This window comes from Mustela erminea, chromosome 8 (assembly GCF_009829155.1).
Source record: "Mustela erminea isolate mMusErm1 chromosome 8, mMusErm1.Pri, whole genome shotgun sequence".
NCBI classification, from domain to species: Eukaryota; Metazoa; Chordata; class Mammalia; order Carnivora; family Mustelidae; genus Mustela; species Mustela erminea.
In genome coordinates this window covers 55,382,890-55,395,434 of record NC_045621.1, presented here as the reverse complement: position 1 = coordinate 55,395,434, position 12,545 = coordinate 55,382,890, and the positions used below count along the sequence as shown (strand labels likewise).

General features: G+C 36.3%; 1 protein-coding gene and 1 long non-coding RNA gene across 10 annotated transcripts in view; one reads left to right on the top strand and one right to left on the bottom strand.

Moving 5' to 3' along the window:
• PKP4 (plakophilin 4) overlaps positions 1–12,545 on the bottom strand; it is a 244,260-nt gene that overhangs the window by 70,734 nt on the left and 160,981 nt on the right. For all 8 annotated transcript variants that reach the window (XM_032355642.1, XM_032355648.1, XM_032355646.1 and 5 more), the window contains exon 4: positions 9,276–9,310. In XM_032355642.1, coding sequence (XP_032211533.1) covers positions 9,276–9,310 — 35 coding nt within the window. The remainder of the gene's footprint in view (positions 1–9,275; positions 9,311–12,545) is intronic.
• Positions 1–12,545, top strand: part of LOC116597651 — a 39,974-nt gene that overhangs the window by 8,338 nt on the left and 19,091 nt on the right. For both annotated transcript variants that reach the window (XR_004288721.1, XR_004288720.1), the window contains exon 2: positions 3,832–3,913. This is a non-coding gene — a long non-coding RNA (uncharacterized LOC116597651). The remainder of the gene's footprint in view (positions 1–3,831; positions 3,914–12,545) is intronic.

The window sequence follows — 12,545 nt, the reverse complement described above, 5'->3', positions numbered from 1 at the left end:
ACTCAGGATGCTCCATATTCTGAATTAGTGTGTAGGTTTCTCATGGTGGCAGGTACGTATCCTCTAACCTCTGTATGTCTTTTAAGCACAAAGTTAGAACTAGAAGCTTTCAGGCCAAACTTTTGTGGTTAGAATACTTTATGGATGGTGTTGTGTACTTTATGTCCTGTCGTATTGTAACTTTAACAGTTAAGATCAGTCAGTCAATTCAAGCGATGGTAGTCTGATCTTTCCATATTTTCAAGTTCACCATCAACCTCTCTCCTAATGTAATGATTCCCAACCTTGCTTGCGTACTGTAATGGCCTGGGATAGGGGTTGGTGTAGAGCTCGGAAACTATTGCTGAGTCCCATGTCCAGGGATTTGAATTCAATCAGCCTAAGCTGAGGTCCGAATATTAGGAGTTTAAAAACTCCCAAGGTGGTTTTAATGTGCAGCCAGGATCGAGAATACAGAGGTTTCTGCATACACTGACAATCTTTGCTTGAATCAATTATTTCATTAGATGATGCAAATTGGTGATTTTTCTAATTTTATTGTCCTTTCTACATTTATCAGCAGAAATTCCTTTGGTATATTTTAGATATCTTTAAAATCTATTAATGGCCAGGGTTATTTGGTTATCCTAAAATATCTGTATAGGACTGGCAGGATAAACTTTTAATTCTTTTCTTTCATTACCAGTAATTAGATTAATTTACTTATGAGTAAGGCAGTATTCTCAGACTGTAGTATGGATCATGGGGGGATCGTCAAAGACCGTTGATGCCTGGTTCGGGGCCCAGACTTATCAGCTCCGCAGGTGACGTGAATATACAGCAAAGCTGGGGACCTCTGGAATGAGGTGTTGGTACTTGATTACCTCCATAGTGAAAAGTTTGTTTTTTGCTTATTCTGGTAGGCTGTTGCATTTTTGTTGACAGAAAAATGTATGTGATCATTTTGATCCAGATATGAAAAGAAAAGAAAGACAGGAAACATGACAATGTTATGAAATTCCAAGATTGGGTTGATTCCTAACTTCCATAAGAACTAATCAAATGGAAGGATGGTCAGTGGTATGCTGGTCTTCACGTAATGTTCTGACTTAACAAATATTTAAGAATCATTTAAGTGATTTTACTATTTAATCTGTCCATAATAAAGCTTATGATATAGGGGAACTGGAAGTAAATGGCTTTTTTAAAGTCTAATAACTTATTAAAATTTTATATATTCATGAAAATTTACACTCCTCTACTCTGGCAACATAGTAAGCACTGATAGACGTAACAATTGGTATAGGTGGGAATGGGTATTTGCAGGGACCCTCTCAGACTCTGAGAGTTGGCATAAAGGTTATTTTAAACTAAAGACATTTGCGATTCAACAGACGTAGAAAGAAACCTTTATGGAGCATCCCTTATTTCACCAAAAAGCAGAAACGTCTGGGAGTGAGGCTGCCATGGGTCCTCTCTGGGGAGATTTATGGCATGAAGAAACAAATGGGAGGACCACTTGCACCTGCATAAACAAACATTATCACAAGATTTCTTATACCTGTTTGTTCCCCTAGAAACCCATTTGTTTTTCCCCACAGAAGCCTTTTCTGCTCACTTCCTCTACTCTATCAAGTTAGGTAGATAAAATATTTTATCTATTATTATATTTATAATTTAAGTATATTTATTATTATTATTTAATATTTACCTAAATACTTTCGTGAGCTCCTATGTGTATACGAATATTTGGGGATTATTCTTCTATTGTCCGTTAAATCACTGGCCACCCCCAGTCACTTAACCTAAGAAAGCAGAGGAAAAGACTCACCCCTCCCACATATCGCTAGGCATTTTTGGTGGGCAATTTGACAGTATTTGCCCAAAAAGCCCCATTATACTTTTGCCCAGGCAGTTCCACTTAAAAAAAAATGTAATCGACAAAGATACTCAGATAGATGTGTAGAAAACCTATATCACTGTTTGCCGAAGGAAAAATTTGGAAAAAAACAAAATATTTACCAGTAAGGGGCTGCTTACATAAATTTCCTAAACCAGGTCTATTCAGCCATTTATGGACATTGGTGAAGGTGTGAGTGCTGTGAGTGAGTGCTGTGGTGAGTGCTGTGAAATGTGTAAGCCTGATGATTCATAGACCTGTACTCCTGGGGCAAATAATACATTATATGTTAATAAAAATAATTTTTTTAAAAAAGAGGCCGATATTGACATATTGATACAGAAACACGTTTGGTTTTTCCTATACTGTTAAGAAAAAAACCAATCATACGACAATGTATAATATATCCTCACTGAATTAAAAATAAAACAAACCCAAAGGGTGTGTGTGTGTGTGTGGGGGGGTGATGGCCATGATCTGGAAAGATGTGGGGAAGAAGGAAATGTTTACCTTTACTCCAAGTTCTTCCAGACTCAATTTTTGTAAAATATAAGAAGGCCTTTAGTAATAAAACATTAAACGTTAAGAGAAACTTCATACTGGTGATTCAGGAAGCTACAGTGCTGTAGCTGTGGTAAGAAGATTATCAAGACTGTGTGGCTCAAAAGGCCTGAAATAATAAGGGTGGAAAAACTTGGCTGATTTTCACAGAAATTCGTATCCTCCTGTTATTTAGAAGAGAAATAGGAAGGAATGACTGTATGATGAAATTTTGTCATTAGTATAATTTATAGGCACACTAAATCATAACATCCAAAATCCTCAATAAAATAATGGTCCTTTATACATGATTGCTAATCTAATATCCTATTTAGGAACATGTATAATATAGCTTCCAATTCTATCGCCTTCATAAACCGGTTACATTTCTACTGAGGCAGAAAGTGTCCCCATTTAAGTCTGTGTCTTATCTCCTGATATGCTGATGCTTTCTTGTGTTGTAAATTACTTGCTTCAGATGGAGGGGAAAAAGAAAGATAAATTGACTTAGGGCTAGTCTTTCATTCCTCTTTAATCTTCGGTATTTATGTTTTTGTTTGTTTGTTTGTTTTAACCCACCACAGTGGAAGAAACTTGTGTCCATTCCTTTTGGAACAAAATTTAAATATATAAACAAAATGCAAAACCTAATCCCAATAAAGTCTTAAATTTCGTAGTGTACATGAACTACTACTGTCAGTATGTACCACATACCACATAATGATTTAAATGGACAGTGTGTGAAAACTGTGGCCCTCCAGTACATATTCCTCAGCAAAGGGATGTGGCACTGTGATGTTAAATCATCTTATCAGTTTAAAATTCCTATTTTATCACAATCTTTTTCATTCTCTTTCGTATTTATTATCAAATATCAACTCTCAACTAAAGTCATTAATATTTTCTTTCCTACTTATTACTTACTATAAAAGACTCAATCAAGTCTCTTTACCCTTAATGCTTTCTAGGTCAACCAGAAATTCCCCTTACTTTGATTTGCCTGCGTCTTTTGCTAACTTGTTGCTTTCAGAAAGACTCTCATCTTTTGGCTTCTTTACTTTCTTAGGAGTGGTAATTCCCAACCAGTTATTTAACATACATTAATATCTGCTATTACGACTACTTCGCAAGTGCAACTGAGCCTAATTCTTTGGCCTGCGGGAACAGACAGTGTGCTTGGGTTTGGAAGGAGGCTCCTTCTCTTAAGCTGCAGGGAAGGTGGCGGGAAGGTGGGAGGGGTGGTGTGGTGGTGAGGAGGGAAGGCTAGGATTCTCCTGCTAATGCCATATTGCTCCCCGCCCCTCATTTTACACATAAGTACTAAAACTGGAAACTGCCTAGACTCTAGTAATTTTTTTCCCTGGAACAGAAAAACTGTGAAACTGTGACTTGTGGTACAATTCATTTTACAGGATATGGCTGGAGGATTTAAGTAACAACCAATGAACACTTTAACAAAAGGACTCAATTTATGGTTTCAACAGCTTCTGTCTGGTAGGTAACACACACTATGTATGGTGGTGTTTTTGTGTGCGTGTGTGTGTGTGTGTGAGTAAATTGGTGTGCTTTTTTTAAAAGAGAAGTAAGCCTGAGGTATTTTTTTCCTTTTCTTTAAAAGCTACTCTGTATAATATTTTCCATCATGAAACATTATAATTACATGTGAATATATATGCATCTCACTTTCCTCAGGGTTTTACCTATGACTTTATTATATATTTTCATGATTATGGTGTTTATCTTCTATTTTATTGTCTGTGTTCTCAAAAGCTACCTCAAATTCTGGCAGAACAGAAGAGATTGTACAAATGCATAAATTTTTAAGAGATATGAAGATGTGATTGGTGGAAAATGGAACACTAATAAAAGAGAAAATAGGAAGGAACACTAAGACAACATTCCTTCCTCACTCATTTTTAGCAGAACATACATTAAAAAAACACAAAAATGCAAGGTTATAAGAAATGCAAGGCTAGGGAAAAGACTGAGCCAAAACAGAAAATGATAAACTCTCTCCACAAAAGACAAAAAGATGCGCATCTATGTTTTTAGACAGTATATGTGTAATGCTGGAAAGCTAGAAAATACAGAACAATGAAGAGAGGAGGAACAGTAAAGCAAGATAACAATAAAGCATAAATGCTTCAAGACAACTTTATTCCTTCTGGGGAAGCTTCTCCTTAAGATTCCTTCTCAAACTGCCGGAGGACACAGATATATTCTGCAGAGTGGACAGTTCTTCCTCATGCTTTGGGAAGTCATCTCTTTGAGCACCAAGCTTAAAAAGCTTTGGCTTTTTACTTTCAAACAGCCAACCAACCCTCATACAAAAACCAACCAAATGACTGACCAACCAAACTCAAGCAAATGAGCAAAGGGATACTGCTGAAATGAATCACAAGCAATGGAAATCTTTTCTGCCTAGGGCATCCTGAGCTCTTCCTTAGAAAATGACTCTGCAGTAAGTTAGCTATTTAAAAACAAAATTCAGCAGCTGTTCTCCGTTTCTGGCGTTTCAACAGAATGTACCATCCTGAAAATACCTGAACAGGTAAGGATCTCTCCCAGGTACTGATCAAACCACGGCTCCACTAACAATTCACCTGACTGCTAAAAAGCTTTTAAAATGCCAGCTTTTCAAGTCAAATTTGTTATATATATATATATACACACATATATATATGACAATATATATTACAATATTACAAATATATTTATATATATTACAAATATATTTTACAAATATTACAAATATTTGTAAATATTACAAATAAAACATTACAAATATTACAAATATGTATTTGTAATATTATAAATATATACAAATATATTATTACAAATATTACAAATATATATTTGTAATATATAATATATATGTAATAGTTGTAATATATTTGTAATATACATATAGATAATTTCTCTACCTTTGTATATATATATTTAGGAAAACATTCAAAATATTAAAGAAAAATGGGGAACATTAAGAGACTTTGAATCCTAAATCTTTTCATGCAATCCTTTCTTATTTAAGAAACCAAGAAAATTGAATAGATATGTTACTTTTGTCAAGATCTAGTTAAACAGGGTGCCTGGGTGGCTCAGTCCTTAAGGTCTGCCTTCGGCTCAGGTCATGATCCCAGGGTCCTGGGATTGAGCCCCCGCATCAGGCTCCCTGCTCAGCAGGGAGTCTGCTTTTCCCTCTCTCACTCCCCATGCTTGTGTTCCCTTTCTCACTGTCTCTCTCTTTGACAAATAAGTAAATAAAATCTTAAAAAAAAAAAAAAAAAAAGATCTAGCTAAACATGGACTGGACCGAAGACCTTTTAAATACATATATATTTTTACTTTTTTTTTTTTTTAAAGATTTTATTTATTTATTTGACAGAAATCACAAGTAGTTGGAGAGGCAGGCAGAGAGAGAGAGAGAGGAGGAAGCAGGCTCCCTGCCAAGCAGAGAGCCCCACGTGGGACTTGATCCCAGGACCCTGAGATCATGACCTGAGCCGAAGGCAGCGGCTTAACCCACTGAGCCACCCAGGCGCCCCTATATTTTTACTTTTAAGCCACCCCTGCCCCTTATTCTGTCCAGGACAGCCAAATTCTAAAAATGAGATGATTTTTCTAATATGTTTAGTATCTCTGCATGCAATGTGGTAAAGAGAAGATAGCTGTTAAACTTTATAGGAAAGTAGCAGCAAAACTTCCATTTTATGCCATTATTTACTTATAGTCAAACTTCTAAAGACACCTCTAACTACTGAGGAAAAGAAACATGAAACAAATCAGATTTTACTTTTATGCATACAATCAAATTTCAATTTTCTACCCTTATCTTTGTAGCTTATTGCCAGAGTTACAACTTAAATGTCCTAAGTATGGCTGAAAAGTAGGCAAATTCGAGAAACACGCAAGTAAGGTTAATACAGTTTAAATAATAGAAAGTGGAGTAAATAGTAGTTGTGATGGCAGTGGTTGAAGATTAATACACTCCTCTTCCCCCAAGAGAAAATAAGGGTATGTAAATGCAACACCTGCCAGCTCTGAACAGGAGTTCGGGTAAGAGTGTATTCTGACAAAACTAAGAGATGAAACATAGTTATTAGGTGTGATTTACAAATATAGCTGTCCTGAAGACAGATGAATTACTGGAGCTGTATTTCCCTAGTGCTAACGTATTTAGGGAGCTACTTGGACAATACACACACACATACATAAATAATAATATATCTATGTTTAACTCATGAGTAAATCACGAGGGTGGTGGTCAAATGACTGAAACTGAGTAAAAGTACCAGAGGGGAAAGAAGGGGAGGTAGAACGGACACCAAGGGCCCAGATATTTCATTCTCGGTTATGTGTCCTTCCTGATCTCAGTTCATTCTCTCTGTATGTAAATCAACACATTTATACCCTGCGCCTGGCTGGCTTTAGGTAGTGAGAAACCACACCACTTGCCTGTTGCAGCTCAGCTCAGCCAGACGTTCTCCTGCTCTGCTCTAGGCAGCACTTCTGGCTGGGCTTTATCTCCTTCCTGTGTCCAGCTAATGCTGGAAATCGCCCCTGACCCCACTTAACCCACTGCCCCCTCAGTCCTAGAAATGGTAGCAGCTGCAGGTATGATCAGTCTCTTGGGTGTTTCAGCATGCTGTTCAATTCTCCCAGACCTTGCAACTTGCACCTGAACCATAACCTCCCAAATCAAATCCCTCATGTGGAACCACCTGGCATGGGCTGGGTTTTCCCTGCCTGACTGTTGACAGCCATCAGCCTTGGGCTGCACAGAGTTCTCGCCTACCAGACACTACCACTCAACAGAAAAGGGCAATGTATAGGAGATTTTAGTATTTTGTAGCTAGAAGGAAATATAAATGATGATGTCAAATGAGGAAGTACAAGAGGATCAATGTTATATACCTAAAGGGAGGGAGGAATAATACAGTCTTTTCGGGAAAGCAACATGGTTACCCATAACAAGAGCCTTAAAACATGCTCATATACTCTAAATAATATTTTATTTCCTAAAAGTCTAACCTAAAGTAAATCAAAGGTACAGATATAATTTTATATACGGGGTATTTACCACAATGTTATTTATAACAGTAAAAATTAGAAACAGCTCAAATGTCCAGAAATAGGGAATATCAGTAAATATGATATATACACCTGTAGTTTTCCTTTATAGCTCCTACCACCACCAAATTTTGAGTGTATAGAGTTATATACCTCCACTAGGCTTGAAGCACTTAAGAGGACAAGGATATTTAAACATTGACAACTACATGCTAGACAACCGTTTAAGGCTCTCAAGAAATATTCTGGAATAAATTAATGATGCACTATTGCATTATTACATGCACTGTAAGAATTTTACATTAAGTGGTAAATTTTTTGCTATAACCAAGTACCAAATGCACTACTGTGTGCTTTGCATTTTTCTTTAAATTCTTCAAATCAATTTTTAATAGTTACACAGTTCTGATATTTCTCCTGAGGAATATTTCAGTCAGGTGACTTCTTGCTCAGAGAATTTCCAGTGTTGCCCCATGAGCTAAAGGAGAGTTCAATTTAGAGTTGTATTTACACATCTCTGTAATTTGAACTGATGTGGCTATCTAAACTTTCCACATTTTACCATCTCCCAAACCAGTTTTAAAAGTTTGGGTGTGACATTTCTGTCTCCTCTGCTGCCCAGTGACAAAGCACTCTCCAGAGCCTGGCTACCCGTCAAACCCTATGCTCCAGTCCCATCTTCTCTGCAAAGCTATCTCAGAAGTAGGTTGTCCATTTACAACAACGTTTCCCACACGATTATTTCTGGCTTCTAACCGCATTATTATCTCGTGACCTGATTTTATATTAAACTACTGCTAATGAGTCTTAGTGCTAAGTAGCTTTATGTATGTCTTTGGTTTGAAAAAAAGCTACAATTCTTGGGAGTAGCTTCTTTATAAAATAGCAGAATGTCTTGTATGCACTATGAGTAACACCAAGATCCCGATAACAGGTTCTGGTAAACTGAAATACCAGGCGTTTGGTGATTTTTGAGTTCTAATCAAGTTCAAAACTCGTTTAAAAGTTGTCAAAGTATTTATATCTCAAGGCCCATTCTACCATTTATATATTGATGACATGGTCCTTCCCATTGTAAGTGCCACAGGAAGTGCAGCAACGTGCACGTGTTGTGCCCATCACTGTGTGACCAGCGATGTGTACAGTACTGGGTCCCTGGTGCAGGTGCTCGACAAACAATGAATTAACAGCGAGTATGAAGACATCAAATATTTGTGAAAGTGGCAGACACCCTCCTTAATGTAATTCATCCTTTCTATGAAATGAACTTGGGGTAAAAAGGAGATTACATAAGAAGCTTCTGGACTATATTAGAAGCTACCATATATTTTATATCTGGATACATAAAGAATATGAATGCTTAAGGCAACTCTTCTCTTGAGTGTGAGAAACACTATGAAAGGAGAGACCATGATTTAGATAAACGATTAGCCAACGTTCCCAAATGATGCTGTAACTTTTGAGGGCACTGCTGTACTTTCTTATGACAGAAAAGAAAATATTTAGGTAATATAAGTTGATATTAGTGTCCAGTGATTATAACATTGATACGTTGATGTCCAATGCTTGAACTTTCTTTATAGCTGACATATACAAACCTACTTCATAATGTTCAAAAAATCTAGTAAACTAAGAATTACTTCAAATCAAGGTAGCTCAATATTGTCACTGGTAAAGGCTTTGTTTGGCTTATTTCACCAAGAGGCAGTAAATTGAGAAAGCATGCTATGCAACTGTTCTTGTTGTGTGTTTAAGACATAAAGATTTATATGATAAAAACTCATACCTGTTGATCTCCAAGGAAATGACTTCTCAGTTGAGCTAGAGAAAAGGGAAAAAAAAAATGGAACATTTACTTCCTTTGTCATAAAACTTAACTGTGGGCCTATTTTGCACATAAACATTTAATTTTCACATTTTATTACATAAAAGAGTAAAAATCTCAAACAAAATTTAAAGCTACGCTTCTAACTAAGTTAATTTTTAGACAATTTAACCTTCCATATCAATTTGGGGCAAAACTTTATTTCTACTAGAAAATTAAGGCAAATTATTAAGTGACATAAATTCCCCTTGGATAAGACAAATAAAATAGTATTACTATTTATGATATTCATGGTACTTATGACATATTATGTTGCTTTTTGTGATACTATGTAAATTGTATACACATTAAAAAGAACATCTATATTATACACAAATTACTTCTATATGTATACACACATCAAAAAGGACCCGAAAGGCTGTTAAGAACTTCATTCATTTTAGTTATTTTCAAAAGAAGCCCTAGAAACTATAATACACAAAAGTTAATAGGTTTAGTTTGAACTGAATGCTACCTTATAAAACTTAAGTCATATAATAAATATATCAAAAATACAAGGTTTGAAAATCCGGGAGCATATTTTAGCCATGTGTCTTAACAGAGTTTAATAAATTTAAATTTTAATAAATTTGTGCCAACATTATCTGTGCTTCCCTGCCCTTCTGCCTCACACTCCCCACCCCCCAAATACAGGAAAGCAGGGTGTTAAGGGACAGTGTGGTAGAACACAGGAGCAAGAGAACAAGAGGCTGGACTATCAAACATTTGCTTAATGAAGTACTTCACTTCAGTGATCTCCTTTATATTATTCACAACAACCTTATGAATAGATACATTATCATCTTTATTTTACAGGTAAACAAACTGGCCCAAATCTTTGCTATTAACCATAACTGCTGAAATTTAAACCCAGAATGGCCTGATTCCAAAGTCACAGTAGGATTCTCACTACTATATATGGCAGAAGGGCTTCTGATGCCATTTTTGCATTAAACACGTACAGATACGTACATACAATATGCCTAGAAAGAAGTCTGGAAAAATAAAAACCAAAGTGTTAACAACAGTTATTTCTGTGGAGTACAACTAAAGTGTTTTTCTCTTTCTTCTTAAACATTTATACTTTTTTGAAATCAGAAAAAAAGCATATATTGACAGATTTTTGGAGTGTATTAAATTTCAGTAAAAGGCATGTGACTTTGGATTTAAGGAAACACTATAAAACAAAGGATTTGGAACAGAAGAAGGGAAAAATGCTTTGAGTGCTATAGTTCTAAGATTTTAAGCTCTTGTTAAGCCCCTGATATGTCCCCAATTCATTAAGTGGTTAATGAAACACCAGATTCAGTTAAGAATTCCCTAAACTTCAGTTTTGTGTGTGAATTGCCTTTCCTTTGTCAGAGGCAAAGCAGTTTCCACTGGGGACCTTGAACTAGCTGCAAGCTGGGGAGTGGAGGGAGGGGACAGGCTCCCAGTGAATGGAGTCAATCAGCTAATTCAAATCTTAAGCACTCTGCTGACAGCTCTTTACCTGGCACACTCCTGATTTCAAAAGGGACTGATGGGACAGGAAAAGATGCTGACTTGGTCAAATATCAGTAAGGGCACATTTGTTGTCTTTCTCTTGAGGATTGGTTATCACATTCTGTGACACCAAAAGTGGTTCCCTACATGGAATCAACTTTTCTTGAATCTGTTTTTTTTATTTCATTCTATTGTCTAAATTAGCTTTCTAAATACTGAGGTTGATATTACCCATCTGTGTTCCTATCAAAATGTTTATCTGGTCTGCCAATATTAAAATATGTGATAAATTAAACTGCCATCCAGAAATGTTTACTATACCTCCAGTTTCATGGGAATACTATGAAAATTTTCTTCTGAGTTTGAAACTTACATAAACTTTAATGAAATACCTTTATAAGATTTTTATCCCCATAATTAGAGATCACAGAATATAATTCATGTTAATTGCTCAAACTGGGAAAAGGTTGTGGCTATTTTGCTCATCCTTTCATGTCGAGTGCCTGCTGTACTGCCTCACACACAGCAGATGCTTAATGTATGTATGTTGCAACAAACTGGGTAGAAGTAATATCGAGTTTTTGTTTTTTTTTTTACAAGATTAAAAAAAAATTATTATTTATTTACTTGAGAGAGAGGAGAGAGAGAGAGAGCAAGAGCAGGATAGAGGGACAGAGGAAGAGGGACAAGCAGGGCTCCATCTCAGGATGTGGAGATCAAGACCCAAGCTGAAGGCAGACACTTAAGTAAGCCACACAAGCACCCATAATAGAGTTCTTAATTGCTCTGAATGATCAGGTATATATAAAGTATCAGTTTACTTTCCTCAACCAGATCAACTTATTCTCCTCCACTCTAGGTAGGAAATTCCTATAGCCTCAATTAGGTAAACAGCATTTTTACTGCTGAAAAGGCCGTCAGGGTCATCGAAATACAAATGATCTCACTCAGATGTGGAATTTAAGAAACAAAACATAAGATCACAGGGGAAGAGAGGAAAAAAACAAAACAAGACAAAATCAGAGAGGGAGACAAACCATAAGAGACCCTTAATCACAGGAAACACACTGAGGGGTGCTTGAGGAGAGTGGGTGCTGGGTGATGGACGTTAAGGAGCACAGGTGATGTAATGAGCACTGGGTATAAGATTGATGAATCACTGACCTCCACCTCTGAAACTAATAATAGATTATGTGTTAATTATTTGGATTTAAATTAAAAAAATACAGGGGCGCCTGGGTGGCTCAGTGGGTTAAGCCTCTGCCTTCGGCTCAGGTCATGATCTCAGTGTCCTGGGATCAAGCCCGGTGTGTCGGTGTCGGGCTCTCTGCTCAGCAGGGACCCTGCTACCCACCCCCACCACCGCCTGCCTCTCTGCCTACTTGTGATCTTTCTCTCTGTCAAATAAATAAATAAAATCTTTAAAAAAAATTAAAAAATACAAATAGCCATTCCTAGATGAAGGTAACAAAAGCCTCAGTTAATATTCTTATCTATTTTAGGTAAAAGATAAAAATCATTAGGAAAATAAACTAGTATTGGGATTAAAAATGAGCAAAAAGTTCCATGGTATTTTTTGAAGACTGTATATTCAGCCCAATTACTTCACACTAATCTTACAAATTCTGTTATAACTGGTCATGTTTTTCAGAATAGTGTATTTTCTTTTGAAACACTCATTTTATTTTATTCTATTTTTTAAAAAAG